This window comes from Delphinapterus leucas, chromosome 5, assembly GCF_059928025.1.
Source record: "Delphinapterus leucas isolate spDelLeu-1000000601 "Yukka" chromosome 5, BTC_Dleu_Yukka2, whole genome shotgun sequence".
NCBI classification, from domain to species: Eukaryota; Metazoa; Chordata; class Mammalia; order Artiodactyla; family Monodontidae; genus Delphinapterus; species Delphinapterus leucas.
The window spans coordinates 33,300,420-33,327,745 of NC_143133.1; the positions used below are offsets into that span (position 1 = coordinate 33,300,420).

The following is a 27,326-nucleotide window of genomic DNA, read 5'->3' on the forward strand; positions in this document are numbered from 1 at the left end:
TTTCTTGTTTCTTGAGGTAGGAGTGTATTGCTATAAACTTCTCTGTTAGAACTGCTTTTGCTGCATCCCATAGGTTTTCAGTTGTAGAGTTTTCATTGTCATTTGTTTCTATGTATTTTTTTATTTCCTCTTTTATTTCTTCAGTGATCTCGTTTATTAAGTAGTGTATTGTTTATCCTCCATGTGTTTGTATTTTTTACAGATTTTTTCCTGTAATTGATATCTAGTCTCATAGCATTGTGGTTGGAAAAGGTACTTGATATGATTTCAGTCTTCTTAAATTTACCAGGGCTTGATTTGTGACCCAAGATGTGATCTGTCCTGGAGAATATTCCATGCACACTTGAGAAGAAAGTGTAATCTGCTGTTTTTGGATGGAATGTCCTATAAATATCAATTAAGTCCATCTTGTTTAATGTGTCATTTGTTTCCTTATTTATTTTCATTTTGGATGGTCTGTCCATTTGTGAAAGTGGGGTGTTAAAGTCCCCTACTATGATTGTGTTACTGTCGATTCCCCTTTTATGGCTGTTAGCATTTGCCTTATGTATTGAGGTGCTCCTATGTTGGGTGCATAAATATTTACAATTGTTATATCTTCTTCTTGGATTGATCTCTTGATCGTTACGTAGTGTCCTTCTTTGTCTCTTGTAATAGTCTTTATTTAAAATCTATATTTTCTGATATGAGTTTTGCTACTCCAGCTTTCTTTTGATTTCCATTTGCATGGAATATCTTTTTCCATCCCCTCACTTTCAGTCTGTATGTGTCCCTAGGTCTGAAGTGGGTGTGTTGTAGACAGCATATGTACTGGTCTTGTTTTCGTATCCATTCAGCCAGTCTATGTCTTTTGGTGGGAGCATTTAATCCCTTTACATTTAAGATAATTATCGATATGTATGTTCCTATTACCATTTTCGTAATTATGTTGGGTTTTTTATTGTAGGTCTTTTCCTTCTCTTTTGTTTCCTGCCTAAAGAAGTTCTTTTTGCATTTGTTGTAAAGCTGGTTTGGTGGTGCTGAATTCTGTTACCTTTTGCTTGTCTGTAAAGGTTTTAATTTGTCCATCAAATCTGAATGAGATCCTTGCTGGGGAGAGTAATCTTGGTTGTAGGTTTTTCTCCTTCATCACTTTAAATATGTCTTGCCACTCCCTCTGGCTTGCAGAGTTTCTGCTGAAAGATCAGCTGTTAACCTTATGGAGATTTCCTTTTGTGTTGTTTTTCCCTTGGTGCTTTTAATATTTTTTCTTTGTATTTAATTTTTGATAGTTTGATTAATACGTGTCTTGGCATGTTTCTCCTTGGATTTATCCTGTATGGAACTCTCTGCGCTTCCTGCACTTGACTATTTCCTTTCCCATATTAGGGAAGTTTTCAACTATAATCCCTTCAAATATTTTCTCAGTCCCTTTCTTTTTCTCTTCTTCTTCTGGGACCCCTATAATTCAAATGTGGATGCGTTTGATGTTGTCTCAGAGGTCTCTGAGGCTGTCCTCAATTCTTTTCATTCTTTTTTCATTATTCTGCTCTATAGTAGTTATTTCCACTATTTTATCTTCCAGGTCACTCTTCCATTCTGCTGCCTCAGGTATTCTGCTATTGATTCCTTCTAGAGAATTTTTAATTTCATTTATTGTGTTGTTCATCATTGTTTCTTTGCTCTTTATTTCTTCTAGGTCCTTGTTAAACGTTTCTTGTGTTTCCTCCTTTCTATTTCCAAGATTTTGGATCATGTTTACTATCATTATTCTGAATTCTTTTTCAGGTGGACTGCCTACTTCTTCTTCATTTGTTTGGTCTGGTGGGTTTTTACCTTGCTCCTTCATCTGCTGTGTGTTTTTCTGTCTTCTCATTTTGCTTAACTTACTGTGTTTGGGGTCCCCTTTGCTCAGGCTGCAGGTTCATAGTTCCTGTTGTTTTTGGTGTCTGCCCCCAGTGCTTAGGTTGGTTCAGTAGGTTATGTAAGCTTTCTGGTGGAGGGGATTAGTGCCTGTATTCTGGTGGATGTGGCTGGATCTTGTCTTTCTGGTGGGCAGGGCCACGTCTGGTGGTGTGTTTTGGGGTGTCTTTGACCTTATGATGTTAGGCAGCCTTTCTGCTAATGGGTGGGGTTGTGTTCCTGTTTTTTGCCATAGAGCGTCCAGCAGTGTAGCTTACTGGTCTTTGAGTGGAGCTGGGTCTTAGCATTGAGATGGAGATCTCTGAGAGAGCCTTCACCATTTGATATTACATGGAGCCAGGAGGTCTCTAGTGGAGTACTGTCCCGTACTTGGTTCTCCTACCTCAGAGGCACAGGCCTGACACCTGGCTGGAGCACCAAGACCCTGTCAGCCACATGGCTTAGAAAAAAAAGAAGAAAAAAAGAAAAGAGGAAAAAAAATAATAAAATGAAAGAAAGTAAAATAAAATAATTAAAATAAAAAATATTTTAAAATTATTAAAAAAAATTTTTTAAATTATAGTAAAAAAAAAAGAAAGAAGAGAGCAACCAAACCAGAAAACAAATCCACCAATGATAACGAGTGCTAAAAACTATACTTAAAAAAAAAAATGGACAGACAGAACCCTAGGGTAAATGGTCAAAGCAAAGCTATACAGGCAAAGTCATACAAGGTAGCTTAAACATACACACTCACAAAAAGAGAAAAAGGAAAAATATAGGTATATCTATATTTAAAAACAAAAGGAGGAAGAGAGCAACCAAACCAATAAACAAATCCACCAATGATGACAAGCTCTAAAAGCTATACTAAGATAAACATAAAAATCAAAAACAAATTAGTTGCAGACAACAAACCCCAAGTCTATAGTTGCTCTCAAAGTCCACCACCTCAGTTTTGGGATGATTCGTTGTCTACTCAGATATTCCAGAGATGCAGGGTACATCAAGTTGACTGTGGAGATTTAATTCGCTGCTCCTGAGGCTGCTTGGGGAGGTTTCCCTTTCTTTTCTTTGTTTACACAGTTCCCGGGGCTCAGCTTTGGATTTGGCCCCGCCTCTGTGTGTAGGTCGCCTGAGGGCGTCTGTTCCCTCCCAGACAGGACGGGGTTAAAGGAGCAGCTGATTAGGGGGCTCTGACTCTCTCAGGCCGGGTTGGGGCGGGGGGGAGGAAGGAGTACGGAATGCGGGGCAAGCCTGCAGCTGCAGAGACCCACATGACATTGCAACAGCCTGAGGTGCTCCGTGTGTTCTCCCGGGGAAGTTGTCCCTGGATCACGGGACCCTGGCATTGGCGGGCTGCACAGGCTCCTAGGAGGGGAGATGTGGATAGTGACCTGTGCTTGCACACGGGCTTCTTGGTGGCTGCAGCAGCAGCCTTAGCATTTCATGTTGGTCTCTGGGATCCGCGCTGATAGCCATGGCTCATGCCTGTCTCTGGAGTTTGTTTAGGTGGTGCTCTGAATCCCCTCTCCTCACGCACCCTGAAACAATGGTCTCTTGCCTCTTTGGCAGCTCCAGACCTTTTCCCGGACTCCCTCCCAGCTAGCTGTGGCACACTAGCCCCCTTCAGGCTGTGTTCATGCAGCCAGCCCCAGTCCTCTCCCTGGGGTCTGCTGAAGCCCGAGCCTCAGCTCCCAGTCCCCACCCGCCCTGTGGGTGAGCAGACAAGCCTCTCAGGCTGGTGAGTGCTGGTCGGCACCGATCCCCTTTGCGGGAATCTCTCCACTTTGCCCTCCACACCCCTGTTGCTGCGCTCTCCTCCATGGCTCCGAAGCCCCCCCGCCACCCCCCGTCTCTGCCTGTGAAGGGGCTTCCAGTGTGTGGAAACTTTTCCTCCTTCACAGCTCCCTCCCAGAGGTGCAGGTCCCGTCAGTATTCTTTTGTCTCTGTTTTTTTCTTTTTTTTTGCCCTACCCCAGTGTGTGGGGATTTTCTTGGCTTTTGGGAAGTCTGAGGTCTTCTGCCAGTGTTCAGTAGATGTTCTGTAGGAGTTTTTCCACATGTAGATGTATTTATGATGTATTTGTGGGGAGCAAGGTGATCTTCACGTCTTACTCCTCTGCCATCTTGAAGGTCTCCATAGCCATTTCTTTTCTTTCTGCCTGTGTTAGTCATTTGTCAGTGAACAGCATACAGAAACTTGACTCTTAACAAATTTTAACCCATTTTAAATGTAAAACATTATCTCTACAACTTATCTTCCTTCATTTAAGCAAGCCATGTTTTATGGTTGTTGTTTGGATATACAAAATCATTTATTTTCTATCCTTAGCCGTTCTCCTGTCTACTTATTCCCTACCTGCCTCACAAAGACAACCATGGGCTTATTATCTCAAACAAAGTGTGGTATGGAGCAATAATCATACTATTGTTAAGTACAGATGAGAATTTTAGAGTGGGGAAGGAAATGTTTCTGTCAAATTGCCCAATATGTTAAATGTCTTGTGTAAGCCAAGTTATTCCGAAATGGCTTCAGTGACCCCTTTTGTCATGTGATTACAGAATTAGGATAAATTATTAATACTCTAATTCTTGCAAATCCATAATGTCTGGTAAATGTCCAGTATAATGCACAGGGTTTTTTTTTTAAGTGATAGTATTTTTTTGTCAATGAACTTTGTTTTGCATTTGAATGAAAAGTCATAATTTGTTACCCTAGTCAAGAGATAAATCAACTATAATACAAGGATGTTGACATGATTACAGATTTTTAACTTCTTTCAGTAGTTCTTTTAAAAAAAAAAAACTTATTTAAAAAGTAGTGCCCTTGGAGACATCTACTGTGCCATTTTTACTGATGTCACTCCTGTGTCCCTGTTTTTTGTTTTTTTTAATTAACAGACTTTACTTTTTTTAGAGCAGTTTACAGAAAAGTTGAGCAGGTAGTACAGAGTTCCTGTATTTCTCTTCTTCCCTGCTCATTATTTCTCCTATTTTTAACATCTTGCCTTAGTATCTTACATTATTAATTGAAGCCTATAGTATACATTAAGGTTGTATTGTAGAGTTCTGTAGGTTTCAATAAATGCATAATGTCATGTATTCACCATTGCAGTATTATACAGAACAGTTTCACCACCCTAAAAATTCCGTGCTTCAACTATTCATTCCTCCTCTCCTGCTCCCCTCACCCCCTGAAACCTTGACAACCAGTGATCTTTTTACTGTCCTTATAAAGTTTTGCCTTTTCCAGAATGTCATGTAATAGGAATCATAGAGGATACAGCCTATTCAGACTTTTTCCTCCACGTCTGCTTGTAGCTTGATAGCTCATTTCTTTTTAACACTGAATGATATCCTAAGTGTTTGGATTTTGAAAAGTAGAAAAGAATACTGTTTAAAAGGCAATCTCTTTCTAAAGAGAAATCTATCAGTTGCAAAGTAGAAAACTAGGCTATTTTTCTTTCTTTCCTTTTTTTTTTTTTTTTGGCCATGCCACATGGCATACAGGATCTTAGTTCCCTGACCAGGGATCGAACCCATGCCCCCCTGCAATGGAAGCACAGAGTCCTAACCACTGGACCAGCAGGGAAGTCCCCTCCTTATTTTTCAACTGGGTTTAAAACAAGAAGGCAGACTTAGTGGGATCTAAGGCTTATACTTTTTTTTATTTTAGTTGAAGTGCTAAAATTTTTTATGTTTTTTATGTATCTAAAAATTTGTCTGTAAAATACTTAAGTTCCTACTGTGTGCTGGAATAATCTTATTTATACCTCATAACAGTCCAGGAATTAAGTATTATCATTCCTATTTTATGATTGAGAAAAGAGATGCAGAAAAATGAGTTGACCAAAGATATACAGCTTGTAAATAATTGAATTGATTCAAACCCAGATCATGCTGCCTCCTGAGTTAATCTTAGCAGTGTGGCATTGTTATTATACTGCTTTCTGAGCAAATATCTTAGCTGCTAATTTGCAGACCTGGAGCTAGACCAAGGGGGTGAAACGTCAAGCTCACCATGCCCATCTCCTAACTTCGTTCCCACCACTTTTGAACCACAGCCTTTAAAATTTGAAACTTTTCCAATTAAGAATGACAGACTGTATACATGTTTGTCTCTGCTACCTTCTGAAACATCACTAAAGTGACAGTAAGGGAATGAAGAAAGAGTAATTTTAAAAACAAAGAGAGTGTAAAAAGAGCACTAGTAGACAAGAAATATCAACAAATATTTGGAAGATAGAAAGCAATTACATCAGTAGTAACTCACTTAATAAATCAGAGAGTACTGAAACCTTCCTGCAAAGGAGGATACCAAAAAGAAGCAAGCCAGTTCTTGATGCAGAGCGCCAAAAGGTCTCAGAAATTGAAAGTGAAAGAAAAAATGAGGCAGAAAATCAGAGAAGAAACAGTTGAATGTATGTATGCATAAGGAATAGTTTCATTTCATTCACCCCTACAAATCTTTGCTCCCACCCTCTTAGCCAAGAGCCTATTCCTCTGCCACCTAGCAGAAGACTGGAAGATAGGGGCAGATCTAGATTTTGTGGCCTGAAGCTTATGCAGTGTGGGGAGATGCCCCTCTTTAAGGAGAGGTTATAAATTACAATACAAAATTAGGCTATTAAAAGAATATTTAGCATGAGCAAAGAGAGCACAACAAATTACAAAACAGAAAAATAGCATAATATTTTTATTCATTAAATGTCTGACATACCTCTATATTTTTCCTCCTCTTTTGCTTCATATTCATTGATCATCTCTTCATATAACAAGAATTATGCAATATTTTCTATAGAAAAAATAGATAATCTGTCTTTTCACTGACAGGGTTGGTTGAAATTTGTTTTTTATTATTTATAGTAGTAATGCATAACACATATGACTTAGCACAGGTGTCGCTTCTGTTTGTTTTAGTGCTACAAGTTTGTTTTCTATAAATATAGAAATGCTATTTTTTGTGAGGTTCCTATCAAAAAAAAGAAAAAAAAGTTAATGGTACACTTATAACTGTATATGTAGCATTATTGAAGTATATTTCTAGAAGGAGAATATTTCTCTTTTAATCAGGCATCAATGAGAACCTAATTCTCTGCTTACAGTTTCACATGTTTAATATTTGGAAGAATTTTTCAGTCTGGTTTTTGCTATGTACATGTCAACTATGTTTTGCCTGCCCATAAACTTCTACTGCTAGAACACATTCACACTGCATTACGACCTCTACTCCTGTATAGTGGGTGGTGGGAGTATTCCAGGAAGTCATTCCTAGAGCTAGGAATAATTTTACTATACTGTCAAAGAAAAACAAGCCAGGCACTCATTAAAGTGGTAAGCACAGGTTTTAGTCAGTAATACACTGTTGCAGTAATAGTCCAGCATGAATTGAGCTCAACTTCAATTTGTACAGAGGTGCCTGGGCATTTTAAAGGGAGAATGAGGGAATAGGGAGGGAGGAAACTAGAAGATTCAGGGAAGTGAAAAATTATAAAAAGTGTGAAGAGGGGCATTGGTCCATGTGAAATATATCTGTGTTTGCTAACTGACACTTACCAAAGTTAGGCTCCTACCTTCCTACAGAGGCTAGAAGACAGGGACCCTGTCTTCAGATATTGACTGGAACAAATGCTAAATTCTTCTGGCAGCCTTGTTTTTTCTCAGGCAGGCGTTTATAGGGCGTTAGGGTAATCTGAGGGATGTGACATTGAATTGCTATAAACTATGTTAAGAGTTTTGTTCAAGTCTTTATAGGCCAAGGTTGAGGCATAGTCAAGAAAAGGCTTAGAGGAACCTGACTAGACTCTGGTCAAGGAGAAAAATCTGTGTCAATACCCCAAAGTGACTTCAAATAACAGTAGAATACCCATTAAACCATAATAAATATATCTTGAATTTAGCTTAGTTATATCAAAGTATCCACAGCCACTATGTTGCCTAACACAAGAGGAAGTGTAATGGAGGGGAAATTGGTGTAAAGACAACAGTTTTCACTGATTGTGGTTTAGATATTTTTACTTTTGCAAATTTTACAAAACATGACCATAGATACAGTAAATTTGGAGGTACATTTTTGGAGTAGTAGAATCATAGAGACTTGAGACACAGAATCAGTAGCACAGCAGAGAGCCAGAGTGAGGAAATGTTTATAGTTACAATCCCCAGGCTCATCCATGGTCAATTCTCAGAATGCTGGCAAAGATTAGTTTAGACAGATTAAAGAATTATCCTCTGGAGAGATGGCAATTTCCCAAAAAGAGAAATACCTTACTTATAGGGGTCCTCTAACAAATGACCATGTCCCCAGGTTACCTATAGTGAAGCCCTACCCACATATACAAAACTTCCAATCTGATTTTTAGTGCTATTCTTTTAAATATGCAGTCATCGATCACCAAACCTCTAGGGAAAGCCTCCAGCTAAAAAACACAGAACAGCACCAACTGAATAAAGGACTATCCTCAGAAAAACAATTATGAGAAGATATGATAACTATGAAAAATCAGAAATTTTTAAGATTTACTGGAAATTAAAAATGATGTGGAAATGCTATGAGCTTTATGTGAAAGAGGTGTATGATAAAGCTTAGGAAATCTCTCAGAGAATAGAACCAAAATATAGATGGAAAGTAAGAGGAAAAGGCAAAATTATTAGGAAATTTATACAGGATGTTCAGGACTCTTCTTATGAAAGAAAAGAGAAGAGGAAAAACAGTGAGAAAGAAGTTATTACAGACATCAAACAATAACTTTTTCTATAACTGAAGGATTACAAAAAGACCATCAATTAAGTGATACACAATTACATGTATCATTATGAAATTTCAGAACACCAGGGATCCTAAAAGTTTACAGGTAGGTGGAAAATCACGTACAAGTGATCTCAAATCAAGATTGCATCAAATTTCTCAGAAGAAAGACAGTGGAGCCCTTGCCTTACATAACTCTGTAGAAAAATAAATCAATCCTAGAATGTTATGCCTAGCCTAACTATCAGTCAAAGGCAGAATAAATATATTAATAGACAGTAATATTAATTATTGTCTATATATATATTGACAATATATTGTTATATATATGTCTATATATATATAGTCAATATATATATATAGTTAATATATATATATTGACATATATATAACAATATATTAATTAACTATCAAAGGCAGAATAAATATATTAATAGACAATAATATTAATTATTGTCAATATATATATAGACAATATATTGTTATATATATGTCAATATATATATATTGACAATATATTGTTTTATATATGTCTATATATATAGTCAATATATATATATAGTCTATATATATATAGACATATATATAACAATATATTAATAGACAATAATAAATATATTAATAGACAATAGACAATTCTAAAGTAATTTGCCTTCTGTGCATCCTTTCCTAGAAATTGCTAGAAAATGTGTTCCACCAAAATAATGCAGTAAATCTAGAGAGAGAAAATAATATCTTAGCCCCCAAATTAGGGACGAACCAAAGGGAATTAGATGATGGTAAAGAGAAGTGCCATGTCAACAGCTGTTCACTATATCTAGGAAGCATTTCATAGTCATTAAAGCAAGACAATGAAGGGCTTCAGGCGAGCTGTCTTTTCTACCTACCCTTGCCCAAATGAATCATGAGTTGCATTTTATCATTTTGAAAATAGTTCCATATTTATGAGAGAAAACAATAGTAATGGATGAGGATAAAGAAAATGAGATTTAGAGAAATTATTTCTCTGAGTCACAAAGTACCTCATGGAGCTTGGAATCAAACCTGAGAAACCATATCCAGGGTACATACTTTTTCACAAACGCATTGTATCAAAATGAAAATGCAAGATAGAAAGTAGTAGTGCTTTAGGATGAGAGATTATTTTTAAAAGAATAATTACATATTTTAATGTACAGTTTATAAAGTACCTTTCATAATATTTTGGTTATGATAAAGTACTTTGGAAGGATTTTGAGATGGAGAAGGTGACATGGGTCAAGTGAGTGGAGAATGGGATATCTGCCAGTAGTAATCAAGCTCAAATCGGGGTGGATGCCAGTAAATTCTCAAGATTCACTGTAAACCTTTTATGGTATTGGTAGAGTGTTCTGGAACCAGATACAAACGACTTTTCCATTGCCAGTGATTTAAGGACTGAACTACAAGCTCTGATCTGCATCATTAACTTGACTTTCAAGCTTTTAATGGGTGACAGATATGTCAAACTGATTTGAGCACTGCAGATGCAAAATTTATGGTCCAAAATTCTTTTCCTTTGGAGATTAAACAGTGTGAAGTGGATAAACTTTTTTAAGGTGATGAAGTTTTCTCTCTTTAGCTGCAAATTTTTATCTTAACCGTATTAATTGGAAATGTTCTAAAATGAATTGAGCACATCTCTTCCATCTTAAGTGGAGTAGAGGAACGTATCTTGAACTTTTATTTTTCTTCTCATTGGTGTCTGTATTCTTCTCTTTCTGGAATATCAAGTGGATAATGTTACAGAACTTTTTAAAAGAATGCATTTCACTGTATTGACTATTTCTCAAATAAATAGGTCCATTCCTCAAAACATGTTTAACTCTGTTTCATAGATTTTATGTTAGGAATAACATATGGGGGTGATGAAATCTGACCTCTTTGTGCAGCCATGGAAGTAACCAACTGTGAAGTTGGCAAACATCACTAATAGCAGATAAAGGAATGTTTAATTGAGTAACTGGTCTTTCTAGACCTGCTGGCTGTTGTTTCCCAACTCTAAATAAATTGGGAAATGAAAGATGCCTTATAACCCTTTAGTAACTTCAGATATTCTACTCGTAATAAAAACACTTAACACATTCAGTCACTTAGCTTGTTTATGTCTTAGTTTCTTCGTCTTCAGCAGAAATGAGGGGAGTGCAGTACCTGTCTATAATAATCACTGTAAGAATTAAATGGGCTATGTGAAAGTATACGACACCTGTCACACAGTAGATGCTCATTAAGTGTCCATTTCCCTGCCCTTCTCTAAGGGTTTTCCACCTTATAAAAGCAGATAAGTGCCTGATTCATGCACCATTCACAGGATCAACTTAAATGTCTATTTCCTTTTCCCCTTGTATATAAGCTCTTCATTTCAAAAAGAGAAATAGGGACCTTACCCCTTTGTAAGGGATGTAATATATTTTTCTTCATTGCTTATCTGAACTGACCCACTTGGACTTTTGCAGAGGAAATGATAATATCTGCCATTTACTAATATTACGAATATAGAAATGGAAAATCTAGTCCATGCTAATAAACTCCTTCATCCTAGTAAACTTGTTGAATTCCTACTGCTTTTCTACGATAGCTCCACTTTCCCTGTAGAGTAACAGCTTACTCTCCATCAGGAATATTAACCTCCTAAAGAGTTACAGTCCTATCAAAACAAACAATAATTTGGCATTGTAATAACTTTCCTGTGTATATTACCTCTGTATCAAAGATGTTTAAATTTCTTCCAAATCTGAGAAAGAAGGGGAAATCTTCTGTGGAAGTATTTTTTATTATTTTAATTGAGTACATTTAATTTCTGTCTATATGAAACCTCACATACTTTTTTTGTGTGTGCTATGCGGGCCTCTCACTGTCGTGGCCTCTCCCGTTGCGGAGCACAGGCTCCAGACGCTCAGGCTCAGCGGCCATGGCTCACGGGCCCAGCCGCTCTGCGGCATGTGGGATCTTCCCGGACTGGGGCACGAACCCGTGTCCCCTGCATCGGCAGGCGGACTCTCAACCACTGCGCCACCAGGGAAGCCCCACTTATACTTTTTTGCAGTTAAATCAAGAAATTCTTTTTTTAAAAGGGGAGAAATGCTGAACTGAGATTTTAATTAATTTTGCCCTGATTATTTTATATCATCTTTAATATATGGAAATGAAACTTTCATTACACTTTACTTAAAGTATGTCTATTAACTTTTGAATCTTTTGTTTGCCCACTCCCAAATTCTAGCCTTCCTTCTACCCAACCTTTAATTTGAGAAAGTGAAAATATTATCAAAGTTAAGATTCTCTAATAAGGAGATGTGTTATATTTAAATGTTTAAATAATGACACACTGAAATATATAAACACATATACTATATGTATGTGTATCTATATATAGATAATAATACCCAGAAATCACACATAAAAATGTATGTATATATTTACAAATGTAAATATATGTGTATATGTATCTACATAGTAATACCAGATACCCTCTACCATTCCAATCATAAATATGCTGATTAGTATCTAGATTACTTTTTTACTGACATCTTTTCTAATTAGTTATCATCTTAGCCATATTTGTGTATATGTATTTAGGAAAAATTGTGGTTTTTACATAAATAGAGCAATCCAAATTCTATGTTTGCTTTTTTTTTTTAATTTTTCTATCTAGAAATTGACATTGAACGTTGTGTGCGAGAATCAATCAACCTGTTTTGTTGGACTCCTAAAAGTGCTACTTACAGACAGCATGCTCAACCTCCAAAGCCAACTTCTGATAGCAGTGGAGTCAGAAGTTCAACACCTTATTTCTCCACTGAGTGTCCAGATCCTCCCAAAACAGATCTGGTACGTAATTGCTGATTTAATTCATAAACTCTAAAAGAAGATGGATGTTATATTAGTATACTTAAGTATCAGTATTGTTCATATACTATTATCACTTATGTCTTTTTTTTTTTTTTTTTTTTTTTTTTTACGGTATGCGGGCCTCTCACTGTTGTGGCCTCTCCCGTTGCGGAGCACAGGCTCCAGACGCGCAAGCTCAGCAGCCATGGGGCACGGGCCCAGCCGCTCCGCGGCATGCGGGATCCTCCCGGACTGGGACACAAACCCACGTCCCCTGCATCGGCAGGTGGACTCTCAACCACTGTGCCACCAGGGAAGCCCCACTTATGTCTTTTTAACATAGCTATCTTCTAATATGTGATTGTATTCATACAACTATTTCAGGTCTTGAGGTCAACCAAAGGTGAGAGCTTAAGGCCTTCTCAGGTCTTTCCTATGCATCCAAACATCCTATGTTTGCATTGACAGAGTTCTAGATTCCCAGAATCCTGTTAGCACTTTCACATACCCCTATGGACATTGCGTTCCCCAGCTTTTAATTTTAGTTTTTAATTTTTATTATCAGCTTCTTCTTTGCTCCAACTGTTATGGCCACCTCAGACAGCTACAATATTAAACAATTGCTGCTGACTCTTTTTGACAGATACCTCCAGAGAAAAGTCTCTTTGAACAGAGAGGGTCCTGAGTCAGGTCAAATAAAGGCAAACACTGTGAGGAGAGGTTTCTAGGGAACTGGAAGACATGTCAAGTAATCATAATTCCCTGAAATGATACTTTTTGGGAGCTCTAAAACCACTCTGTCCTGTCCAGTGGTTGCTAGACTTCTGGTTTGTGAGACTGTTGGTTTTTAAGGTGGAGCTGAGGAGAAGGAAATGAGAGTAGGGCAAACTAAAGCACCACAGAACTCACATTCTTACTGAAATAGAGGTGTTTCTTTTGACTGTACTCCATAGATTGCTGCAGACCTTTGTTTAATTTTCAGAATTCTAAAAAGTTCATTTTGATAATCTTTGCCAGTATTCTCATTATGTTTTGGAGGAGCAGCTTTTCTGAGATCCCTACTCTGCCATTCTCACTGATGTCACTCATATTCTATGCTATTTGTCCACTACATTTTAACTCCTGAGTGAAACAAAAAGATTGAGAGATAGTTGATTTTAAAAGCTCAAAATAGGAATATTGACAACTCAAGTAATGTGAGACTTTCATTTTGTGATAAAGTAAAATTTTACTAGGAAAAGTCACTGTTCATTTTAAATTTAAGTGGTTTTAAATCTTTTCCCTTACACCCTCATCTGAAATGAGATTTTTGTTTAAAATGTCACTAAATTTTTGTTTGAATGTCACTAAACCCCAAGTCACTTTATATATTCCTAATTATGGTAAGTCTCAGAGTTCTGGGTCAATTTGCTAAAACTTTGTGATATAAAACTAACTTTTCATAAGTATAAAATAGATAACTAATAAGAACATGCTGTATAATAAATAAATAAATAATTTTTTAAAACAACTTTTCTGTGTACTCATAAGTCAGATATATTATCCCCATCAACAACAATACTAAGAATGGAAGAGAAGAATATACTACACTATTTACATGAAATGTTGCTATCTGAAGAATATTCAAGTTTTAGTTTACTTTTCTTTAGAATTTATTTCATTTTTTTATGATATATTTCAACCATAAAGAAAAATATACTGAATAGTATAAAAACCAATGCATTATTTTTCAACAATATGTCTGAATACATATGGTAAAACAGATACCATTCTAGTTACTGGGGCTAAAGCAGTGAAAAAAGAGTACCTGTCCTCATAGAATTTGCAGTTAGTGGAGGATATACAGACAATAAGCAAAAAAGGTAAATAATTAGTGTGTTTTTTAGATTCCACATATAAGTGAGATCATGTGGTACTTGTCTTTCTCTGTCCTACTTATTTCACTTAGCATAATATTCTCTGGATCAACCATGTTGTCACAAATGGCAAGATTTCTTTTTTTCTTAATGGCTGAGTAATATTCTGTTGTATACATATACACCACACTTTTTGTATACATTCATGTATTGTTGGACATTTAGTGGCCTTTAGGTGCCATGGAGGAAAGTAAAGAAGAATAAGGATAAACAAATGGGCTACATCAAGCTTAAAAGCTTTTGTACAGCAAAGAAAACTATCAACAGGACGAAAAGACAACCTAATAAATGGGAGAAGATATTTGCAAACTATATATTCAGTAAGAGGTTAATATCCAAAATATACAAAGAACTCATACAACTCAACATCAAAAAAACAAACAACCCAATTAAGAAATGGGCAGGGGACCTGAATAGACATTTTTCCAAAGAAGACATACAGATGGCCAACAGATGCATATCAACATGACTAATCATCAGGGAAATGCAAATTAAAACCACAATTCAATACCCACTCACACCTGTTAGAATTGCTGTCGTCAGAAAGACAACAGATAATTGTTGGCAAGGACGTGGAGAAAAGGGGACCTGCATGCACAGTTGGTGGGATTGTAAATTGGTTCAGCCACTATGTAAAACCATATAAACGTTCCTCAAAAAATTAAAAATATAACTGCCATATGATTTAGCAGTTTCACTTCTGGGTATTTACCCAAAGAAAACAAAATTAATTTGAAAAGATATCTACACACCATTGTTCATAACAGCAATATTTACAATAGCCAAGATATGGAAGCAACCTAAGTGTCCCATCAATAGATAAATCAATAAAGACAATGTGGTATATACTTAAACACACACATAGAGTACTATTCAGCCATAAAAAAGAATGAAATCTTGCCATTTGCAGCAACATGGATGAAGCTTGAGGTTATTTTGGTAAGTGAAATAAGTCAGAGAGAGAAAGACAGATATCACATGATCTCGCTTGTATGTTGACTCTAAAAGACAAAACAAACAAATAACAAAACAAAATGAAACCAGACTCATAAATACAGAAAACAAACAGGTGGTTGCCTGAGGAGAAGGAGATGGCAGAGGGGTGTGTGTGAAATAGGTGAAGAAGATTAAAAGATACAGACCTCCAGTTATAAAATAAGTAAGCCATGGGATGTAATACACAGCATAAGTAATATGGTCAATAATATTGTTATCACTTTGTATAGGGATAGATGGTTAGTAGACTTATGGTGGTGATCATTTCATAACACCTGCAAATGTCAAATCACTGTCTAGTACACATAAATCTAATATAATATTGTATGCCAGCTATATTTCAATTTTTAAAAGGAGAAGATGAAGAAGAAGGGCAATAGAGAATGCCAAGGAGGAGGATTCTGGAGAGCATTAGAGAAGAGTTGCTATTTTATGTGGGGGACTCAAAGAAAATCTAGCTGATAAGGAAATATTTGAGAAGAGAACTTAAAGGAAGTGAGAGAGTGAGTTATATACATTTCTTGAGAAAAAAATATTCCATCTTGCAAGTGCAAGGTAGTAACATACTTTGTAAGGGGAACAGTAAGGTTACTATATATAGAATGGAATGAGTGAAGAGGAGTGTGGAAGCCATAAATTTACAGAAATCAGTGGTTCAGATCTTGTGTAACCTTAATACTTTGGCTTTATACCAAATGAGATGAGAAGCCATTGGAAGATTTTAAGCAGAGCAGTGACAGGATCAGACTTACATGTAAAAGGATTACTTTGGCTACTATACATGAAATAGACAATAGGAGGGACAGAGGTAAAAGAAGAGACCAAGGACGAAGCTATGATGGCTTAGAACCAAGGGATAGCAGTAGAGGTGATGAGAAGTAGTGTTACTGAGTCCAAGCTCATACTGCTCCCGTACAACAGGCCAATAAATCGAGAGACAAGTTGTTGGAACAAGGGATAGTGGCTTTATGCAGAAAGCCAGCTGACCAAGAAGATGGTGGACTAATGTCCCAAAGAACCATCTTACCCAAGTTAGACTTCAGGCTTCTTTTATATTAAAAAGGGAGGTAATGTGGTTGGTTGTTGCAAACGTCTTGATGTCAGAATCCTTTGTTCTTACCGCTATCCACATAGGTCAGGTCATGATGTTCCTGTAAACCTCCAACAAGACAAATGTTATTCTCTGTTCTGCAACTTTTTATCTCTATGTGAATGGAAAAAGTGTTATACCTTTAAAGATCAGAGCCTTGAAAATGGGCTATCCTGTTTATTTCAGGCTATAGGCAACATTCTTAACTTGCAGAAAAGCAATAGAATACAAAGGTTAAAGTAAAAGAAACAGATCCAATATGGAGTCAGATTTGTTCTTCCCTATTACAGTAGTAAGTATATTTTGAAAACAGAACCAACAGATTTTGCTGACTCATTGAATGTGAGGTAGGAAAGAGAGAGTAATCACGGATGAATCCAAAGTTTTTGACTGAGGCTAGAAGGATGGCGTTTTGGGTGTTCTCATTTGCTGATGCAAGGAAGACCATAGGAGGAGCAGGTTGGAAGGTAAAAATCAAGTGCTCAGTTTTGAACACGTGGATTTAGAGATTTCTATTAGATGTCTATAAGAAGAATAAATACATTATTTTGTTAGTTTTATGAATAATATCTTTTAAGCTATTATGTTTCCTGGTTGATTATTCCTGCTTGATTTTAGTTTATTTTACATTCATTTTATAGTTAGCAAACTCATTTGATTTTTTTAAAATAGACTTTATTTTTTAAAGCAATTTTAAGTTTATAGCAAAATTGAGTGGAAAGTGCAGAGATTTCCCATATACTCCATGCCCCACACGTGCATAGCCTCCCCATTATCTACATCCCCCACAGAGTGGAACATTTGTTACAATTGATGAACCTACATTAACACAGTATCATCACCCAAAGTCCAAGGTTTACATTAGGATTCACTCTTGGTATTGTACATTCTGTGGGGTTGAACAAATATATAAATGACATGTATGCATCATTATAGTATAAATGCCCTAAAATTCCACTATGCTCTACCTATTCATCCCCCTTCGCCCTCAACCACTAGAATACAAACACTGATCTTTTTATTATCTCCTTGGTTTTGCCTTTTCCAGAATGTCATATAGTTGTTTCCTTCATGTCTTGATAGCTCATTTTTTAGTGCTGAATAATAGTCCATTGGTTGTACCACAGTTTATTTAACGATTCACCTACTGAATGACATCTTGGTTGCTTCTAAGTTTTAGTTATTATAAATAATGCTGCTATTAACATCTATGTATAATTTTTGTGCGGACATAAGTTGTCAGTTCCTTTGGGTAAATACCAAGTGTTTTGGAATTGATTCTCTTTTTAAATCTAGTAGATTGTAGAGTCTCTTGGATGTTTATGTGGCTAATTCAATCAACTATACATATGAATACATTTATCTCTTGCTAGTTACTACTTTTATTATTATATTTCTGATTTTATGTGTATGTGTGTCTTATTGCATTGCATAGGACCTCTAGTAAAGTAAAATAAAAGTGATGAGAGCGGGTGGATTTCTTTGTACCTGAATTTAATGAAAATCCTTCTAATTGCACCATTAAGTTTGATTTTTTTTTTTTTTTCTGGTACGTGGGCCTCTCACTGTTGTGGCCTCTCCCGTTGCGGAGCACAGGCTCTGGATGCACAGGCTCAGTGGCCATGGCTCACGGGCCTAGCCGCTCTGCAGCATGCGGGATCCTCCTGGACCGGGGCACAAACCCGTGTCCCCTGCATCGGCAGGCAGACTCTCAACCACTGCGCCACCAGGGAAGCCCTGATATTTTTTTTAAATTAATACTCTGAGTAATGAATTTCCCTTCTTCTTCAATATTATTAAGAGTACTTGAATGAGTATTGAATTTTATCAAATTCATATTCTATTAAGGATTGATTAGGATCATCTTTTTTCCTCCTTTAATCTGATAATGTTTACATTATTAAAATTTTTGATATTGCATGGTCCTTGCATTTTTGAGATAAAGTCTACTAGGTCGCTACAAAAAAGTAATACTGACTATATTCAATTTGCTAGTATTTGCTAGTATTGACTTTCTGCATCTATGCTCATAGGTGAGATAAATCTATAATTTTCTTTTCCTGTCTGTCCTTGTTAGTATTTGATCTTAAGATTTTATTTCTCTTTCCCTTTATTGACTGTCTAATCAGTTTGTATAAGAGGAATTATCTGTTTCTTATAGACTGAGTTAAACTTGTCTATAAAACCACCTGAGTCTGATGCCTTTTAACCAGGGAGATATTTGATTATCCATTCTTCTGAGTCACTTTTTATAAGTTCATGTTTGAAAAGTATCTATTATCTATGCTGATTTTATTACAATCCTTTTTAAAGTATCTATGTTGTCTAAGTTTTTATACCCATTCTTTATATAAAATATTTTTACCTGTTATAACATTTTACCTCAAATTTTGTCCCTCTTTTCCATCCTAGTATTGTTTATTTGAAGTCTTCTTTGTTCAGATTTAAATGTTAGAATAATAGAAAGTAGATACAAAAAATTATGTATGTATGCCTTACAAAAGCATATTCATTAAGTTTAGGATAATCACAGTTCAGATTTACATACTGTATATTCTATGTTAGATTCTATAACAGATTTAAAAATCCCTTTTGTAAATTTAAACATAAACTGCACTCTGTGACTTGTAGAATCAAAGCTTGAAAACAGCTCTGAGAAGAAAATTACACTTAACTTTTAATTTATCCATGTGTCTATCATATTTATTCCCAGAAGCAGACGACTGTAGTAGAAAAAGCATGAGCTTTGCTATTAGATGAACTTAGTTTCAAATTTCAACCCTGTTCCTTTTTGGTTTTATAATCTTGCATAGTTCACATAACCTCTCTAGTTTCCTGTTTGTAAAAGTGAGCATAATTATAATAATTCCTACTTTGCAGCATTGTTAAGCACCTAATTCAGTATCTGATACATAATAATATTAGCACTCAAACAAATGGTAACAATCATTATCACACATTTAGTAACTAAAGGTTAAATGTTTCAACTTTGAAACTATGCAAAAATTTTCTGAAAGTTTTCTGTATCTAAGTAATTTGTACAAAAGAAGAGATGTTCTGGTATTCTTCTATTTCCCCTCAGCTATGTCAACTTTATTACTATCACTTTACATTTAGAAGTCACTACAAACAGTAAGGGTAGTAAAGGAGAGGGAGGCTGGCTTGCCAAAAAAGGAATCTTTCAAGCATTTTTTCCTCAGTAATTTCAGTTTAAGATTTCACTTTGACCTTTACCTCTTAGTTTCAATACTATTTTGATCCCCAAACTTGCCAAAAGAATTATTTTATCTAGTGCCAACGTCTTTCACATCTACTTTTCCTTAAATAGCTAAGACTCTGCTTGACGATTCTAACCACAGCTAATTGAGGGGCTGGGTAATATATATATATATATATATATAAAGGTATGTAACTGATGAATAGAATAAAATGGGTTTTTTGAAAACTGAATATATTTTAGAGGAAGACTGGCCAGCACTGGATTTTTTAACCAATTTCTTTGTTAAATTTTAATTACCATATTAATTTATTGATGACTGGTATAAGTTAGTTGCATGTGTACTGTGACTCAGCAGGAATTATTATTCTTGTTTATAAACACAAATGCTAGTCTGGGATTTTATTAAGTAAATTAAATTTTTTTTTTTATATAATGTTAACTGTTTACATTTACTATTGTCGTAAAGTAAGCAAAACATTCATTGAATTATCCTCAATTTACAGATATGCTTTAAGTATAGATTAACTGAGTTTAGTGTACATGAAAACTTAAAAACGCATTTATATTCTTTAAGTTGGAGTAGCTTCTGAAAGTCTGTTATAAATACTAGTCTACAAAGTTTCGTCTTGATAATAACACCACTGTTTTTTATAGTTTGAACAATTTAAAAATAACACTACAATGATTTATAGTTTTCAGGTACTCAGGTACAGTATTTTATTTGTTCCTAAACAAATCTCTGAAGTAAGTATTTTTATCCCTATTTTAGAGTTGAGGAAACTCAGAAGATAACTTAAAGCAAGTTAACTTTATCAGTAGTGTGTTGTGTTTTTCTCTCTTATTCATTGAAATGTATATATTAATATACAACATATCTTACTCTATAGTCATTGAGTACTTTTGTAATTTTCTTTTCTTTCCCTGGTGCATGTTTATATACACTCATGCAATCACCTATATACCTGCTCTTAAATTAGTTGAAATGTTTTTACAGTAAGGTAGAAGGAAAAGCAGTTATGTGACCTCTTTTTTTTTTTTAAAGGTATTTAATGTATTGCTGGTGGTTTTCCAGAAAAAGAATTTTAAACCAGTTAAACCTCCAACAACAGTAAATGAAAATGCATAGTTCCCTATACCCTCCACAACACTGGACATTATAATTAAACTTCTTTTGCTGACTTGATAAGTTTTTAAAATCTCATTTACATATGCATTTCTTTTATTATTAACAAGTTTAAATTTTTTCTTATGTTTATTAACCAATTATACTTTTTCTCTGAATTGTCTTCAGATAATTCTTTGTCCATTTTTCTACTGGAAGGCATTTTTATTGATTTGTAGTGTAGTGTTAGAATACTAACATTTTGACACCTTTGGTACATACTTTTCCAGCTTGTTGCTTGCTTTTAAATACATTTTTAAAAAAATTTTAACACAGGTTTAAATATTTTGTGCATGTGATTCCTTCCAAGACATTTTTTTTAAATAACATTGGTTTATAACATTATGTAAGTTTCATGTATACAACATTGTATTTCAGCTTCTGTATATACAACAGTGTGCTCACCATCAAAAGTTTAATTTCCATCTGTCACCATACAGTTGATCCCCTTTACTCATTTTGCTCTCCCCTATCCCTTTCCTCTGGTAACCTCACTTCACTTTGTATTCCACTTTCTCCATTCCCCTGACAAAAGTCACAAATTACTCTTTTCAGTCCCTGATCTCGCTTGATCTCTCTTTTTTTTCAAACATAATCTTTCATGGATTTTTGGTACACCCCAGTCTCCTCGTTTTCATCTTTCCTCTCTGTTACCTTCACTCAGTATCTTTCACTGTCTTCACCTGCCCTTGCATGTCATTAAATATAGCATTCCTCAGGGATCTTTGTGAGCTTCCTTCTGTTCCCTCACAAGATGGATATTAGACAGTCTTGAATACTTCCATCAAACAGTGACCATGGCTTCCAGTTATTAGCTCCTGCTCAAGCTTCTCTTGTTAGCTCTAGGCGACCAACATCCGATGCCTGCTCTGCACTCCACTTGGATGTTTCACAGGTAACCTCTAATTCAGCATGTCTAAGACTGAATTTATTTTTTTTTCCCCTTAAAGCTGCTCCTCCTCCAGCATTCCCTATATCAGTAATCACCATTTTCCTTCCCTGACTTGTTCAGGTCAGTATGCAGATTCATCTTTGATTCCTGCCTCTCCCTCCAAATTCAATTAATCAGAAAAACCTGTTCACAAGTCTATTCACTTCTATTTCTGATACCATCATTTTAGTCAAGTTTACCATTATCTCTTATCTGCTTTCCTGCAATTTCCTGCATCCATTCTTCTTCCTCTTTCTTCAGACTTCAGCTAGCATAATCTTTTTAATTTTTTTTTTAACTTAAAACAACAGTAATCTATTGTCTCACACTTCTAGAAGCTAAAAATCCAAAATCAAGGTGTTGGCAGGGCCAAGTTCTCTCTGTTGGCTGAAGGAGAGAATCCTTTATCTCTTCTAATTTCTGGTGTTTGCCAAAAATCCAGTGTCCCTTGGCTTATAAATACATCATTCCAGTCACATGGCCATCTTCCCTTTATATGTCTTCACATCATCTTCCCTCTGTGCATGTTTGTCTCTATGTCTAAATTTCCCCTTTTTATAAGGACACCAGTCATATTGGATTTGGGCCCACCCTCAGCATAATCTTTTTTAACTAAAAATCTTGACAAGACTCTTCCCATTATCCTTACAATAAAATTTAAAATTCTGAACATGGTCTACAAGGCCCTGCACAAATCTTTCCGTTGCCTACCTTATCAACTTCTTCTATCAGTATATCTTTCCTTCTTATTCTTCTGTGCTTTAGATCTCTCCCAGTTTTAGGAATACCCTTTACATAATTCCATAATAAGGTCTCTATCGCTGCCTACATTTCCTTTATTAAAGTAAATTTCTGAAGAGTAAGAACTGCATCTTACTGATTTTTGTGTTCTTGTTGCTTAGTATAATTCCTGATGCATCACAGCCTCTTAATAAATAAAATAATAACATACATTCTTCTCTGATAGTTTGTGGGTACGTTAAGGACCCCCAGGGCCTAATTCAATGCCGGAGAAATAGTGTGCTCTCAATATATATGTATTTAGTTGAAGTAATTACCACAAATTAGGTTTTACTGGTTTACTCTCAGTTGAATAAAGCATTAAGCCACAACTCTTTATTCATCAGGCATGCTAGCTTTACCTACTTTTCCTTCATAGCATACATTATATTGATAATTATATACTTATATCTTTTATACTTATCTTTTGTTCTCCACTGTATCCCCAAAACCTATCACTGTGCCTGGCTTATCAATAAATAAATAACACCTAGTAATCAATAAATATTTTTGAATGAATTAACGAAAAGTTAATTCCAGTTAATCAGAGTTTTACTCTATTTCCTATGAGGCAATGTATCTAAAAAATGGTCTTCAAAGTATTCTATAATACTTGTTGAAAATGCATATTAAAGGCTCCACAAACATCCCATATCTACTAAATCAATCTCTGAGGGTTGGCGCCTGGGATCTATGTTTTTACTCAGGTTCTTGGGTGATTCTTAATGTGATATGTGCATATAGTTTTCTCATGACTCATTTTTGAAGCTAAACAAATGTTTCTTCATGAGGGAGGGGCGGGAACCACAATAAGACCTTTATATTTATGGTTATAGTGTTATTTTATTTTCTACGTTTTTTGTTTGTATTTTTTATACTAATTACTTGTTTTATAGTTATTTATGTCTGACCTTTTTGACCAGTTAACTTTCCTTTCATGAACCAAAATCACCACCTGTTTCACTACTCAGCAATCTCAGCCTGCTCACTCTCTGAGTCTCTTCTCTTGTCTTTACTGCCAACAGCCAGCCCTCTTATAAATCTCTCTCTCCCTGGCTATCCCTCCCCTGCTTGTTCCGCTTTGTGAGAGCAGTTTTTAATCATAGGTTCTAACATACAGCACTGGAATTTCAAAGGCCTTTCATGTAGAAATAAAGTAGAGAGATTCATCTAGGACTCAAAAAACTTACGTTTCCTACTGATACTTTATGTTTTCTCTCTTGAAATCAGTAAAAAGTAACCCTATTGAATCAACTCAGAATTTATGTAGTGATTCAAGTAATAATTACAGGGTATTAATATATGAGTCGGTATGATATAAACATAATTGTCATATAACATGGAAAGCATCAGGAATTGAAAGTGACACACTGTTCTCCTTGCTGATAACTTGAAAATATGAACAATTTTGCTTCAAGAGAATAAATGTAGAGAAGCAAAATGTTGGTAGGGATTAGGGAAAAATCAAGAGAAGACAATGATTTAAAAAAAAAACATTTAATTTTACTTTTCCTTTTTTCCTCATCATTTTAAGAGAATTTTGACTGTTTTATTCATTCAGCAAACATTTGTTTTGAGCACCTTCTAAATGCCAAGCACTTGATAATTGAATTTGTTAAGGGCTTTACAGTTGTAGAGAGGTTTTTACAGTCCTTATTTCATGGTAGTATGGACTGCATCTTTTCAAAGTATCTTGCTAACTGAGGGTACATGAGGAAAGGTGGCTGGGAATGTATCTTCAGTTCAGATGAAAGAGATGATCAGCAGTGCCCCAGCCTTGCCCCCATTACAGCCATGCTCTTCATTTTCCATTCTCAACTGTTGTTTAAAACAGAGCCCCTCAAGTCCAGAGTTAGCATATAAACTTCCTTTCCTACAGTCTATCAGTTCCAAGTTGGGGGTGTACTTTAATTCAATGCACCAGTAAACTGTTTTGGCAGATGGAAATAATGTATCAGGAAGGGATAAAAACATGTATTAAAATTGTTTGGAAGGGTAGGCTGAACCAAAATCTCAAATCCTTTGCTAAATGAAAGAGTATAAATAAATAAATGTAACAAAATAACTCAAGGGTAATTCTTTATTTCCAGGTCAAGAATATGTAAATTAATGATGTGCGTTTATTGCTTTTTCTCATTGACCCTTCATGTTTTTTCTCATTTAAAAAATCTAATTGTTTCACTGCAGCAGTCTGAAGCTTGAAACATTTACATATTACATATCTTGTTATATCTTTAAACATTTACTACTATCCTTTTTTTGTGAAGTATGAGAAATCAAAATTCACAGTTGCATATTAAAGATCTGTCTTCCTCTGAGTTATAGAAATCCCTGGGTCTTATGCTAAATCATCAAATTAGTAAATGCCACTTTTCTGAATGTAGATACTTCAGTGTGCATCATCTGTTCTGAATGGAGCAGTGCCTTCTTAATACAGCAAGTGAAACAAGGGCAGAAAAAATGCAGAGCCAGACAAGAATCAAATAATGACTGAATGAGCACTAGCTTTCTAGAGTGTAATGTATTGAGAACAATTTTGTGGGGCGGAGGTAGGGGCTAGATCTTGGGAAGGAAAAGAGATGTTTAGAAGTTTGGGGTAGGAGGGTATTGGGGATGGAGTTCTTGATGGAAAACAAAAAAGAAGAAAATAAATAAGAATTCTTGTCATCTTTGGTGAAAATAATAATTGTCATGATTTAGGGTAGAGAATCCTACTTAGAATTGGCCCAAGCCAGCAGCTGGACTGTTCTGAGACACGGCACACTTCCCTACAGACATCAGGGCGAGGCTTTGACACACATTAGCATATCTGCATTGCAGTCGATAGGAAGGTTATGCTGATGACAGTTTTTATTCCTTTGCAGGCTGATTTAGTTCAGTATTGATTTGAGACAGCTCCAATAGCAGTGTTTTTTCACGGGTAAGTCTATAGAATATATTTTCATCATGAAGAGTAATAGGCACAGATAGCACAATTCCAACCGGCTAATGAATATCTGGGGTCTTCCACTGAAATCTTCCTTATGCAACCTCAAAGTTCAGGGATGTCATTTCAGGTATCAGTGACATTCCATGGCATTTAAAGAGAAATGGATTCTGGCACAATTCTACAGAAGGGCTAGCAACAACAGACACACATGTTATATACAGGATTCAGTGAGTCTAATGATTTTCACAATCCCAGGCTATAAATGTCCTGTTTTTTTCAGCCATTCTCCCAGGATATCCTATAAAATATGCAAAATAAATAAACAAGCCTTGTTATATGAGAAATAAATCTACTACTAAAAATTCAGTTTGTTAACCCAATTTGTACAGGTGCTAACGCAGAATTTAACAAATAAAGATACATAATGAAAAAAGAAAAGGCAGCTTTTATCTGCAGCATTCTCAATCTCCTAGAGAATCATTGCTAAAGGTTATTTCTTTCATTTCCTACAAAAGCCACAAAATGAGCAACTAAACTGGAATTATTTCAAAATATGTCTATCTGAATTATAGATTATTATTAAATTCTACAGAAATTAAATAAAACAAACACTAGCAAAGAATAGATAAGAGTCCTGACAGGCTTGATTTAATTAATATATTTTAAACTTTTACGCTTCTCAAATAGATATTTGAATTAGTTTAAGATTAATAAAATGTTTTCTTGAACAAACTAAATGGTTTCCACTGATTCATATACTCTCTTATGGAAAACTAGATTCCCACGTGTACTTATATCCATTTCCAAATCCTGTTTTCAGTTATATTCATCTGTTTCAGTTTCTTTTCCAGTACCAAGAGGTTATTAAAATTATAATTATATGTCATACATTTGGCACTATGTTTCTATTTGAATTGTAGAATTGGCTTGTCTTTTTCCTTCCTCCCCTGAAAAAAAAACCATTTTGGTATTTATATTGTGATTAAATTAAATGTATAAATAAGTAGAAAAAATTGATATACAATATGGAGAGTTTATTTTTTCCAAAAGCAGTGTATGCTTTTCTGTTTATCCATATCTTTTAGTTCTTCTGTGGCATTTTAAAGGTTTCTCATGTATTTCTTATTAGCACTATTACTATTTTAACCTTTCTGTTGCCATTATTAGTGCGATATTTTATTTCATTATATTTTCCAGCTGGTTATAAATACAGAAAGACTGTTGGCTTTACAAACAGTTTGATATAGTGGCAAAGAACACAGACTAGAATTTTTGAACCCCAGCTCTGCCACACCAGCTACATGACCTGTTTCCTTGTCCATAAAATAGAGATAATAATATTATATACTTCATAGGATTATCGTATTAGTTAATATATTCAGAACACTGCAGCACATAGTAGACACTAAGTTTTCACTGTTGTCATCATTATCACCATCATTTATCTGAGAAGCTAGTACCAGCTTCTGACTTTTTAATCTATTAGTCATTTGTTGGTTAATTCTTGATTATATATAGTATTCTTACCATTTATAGCATTATTATCATTTCAATTAAAGGAGCTTCATGTGTTTTAACCAATAAATTTATCATCTGGTTTTACAACAGAATATCTATTTTATTTTTTTCTGTAAAAAATACTTTTGAATACATTGAAATGTCTGTCAATGTGGCCAGAAATGCCAAAGAAAATTTTTAAAATTTTATTACAGTATATAATTGTTGAAATATACCTGTACATTTTATAGTTACTATAATATTTTAAAGGTTTACTATACCACAAGAAATATTGCCTGTAACTCCTTTATCAAATATTTTTCCT

General features: G+C 35.1%; 1 protein-coding gene across 6 annotated transcripts in view; it reads left to right on the forward strand.

The window, feature by feature from the left end:
• Nucleotides 1-27,326, forward strand: part of TBCK (TBC1 domain containing kinase) — a 234,913-nt gene that overhangs the window by 153,378 nt on the left and 54,209 nt on the right. For 5 of the 6 annotated variants that reach the window (XR_002643661.2, XM_022567080.2, XM_022567079.3 and 2 more), the window contains one exon: nucleotides 12,305-12,480. Coding sequence is in view for 5 of the 6 variants with exons in the window: in XM_022567080.2 (XP_022422788.2) it covers nucleotides 12,305-12,480 (176 nt within the window). In the remaining variant the exon portion in view is untranslated. Of the gene's footprint in view, nucleotides 1-12,304; nucleotides 12,481-12,659; nucleotides 27,257-27,326 lie in introns of those variants that run through there. The other variant, XM_089911596.1, reaches the window with a different exon arrangement.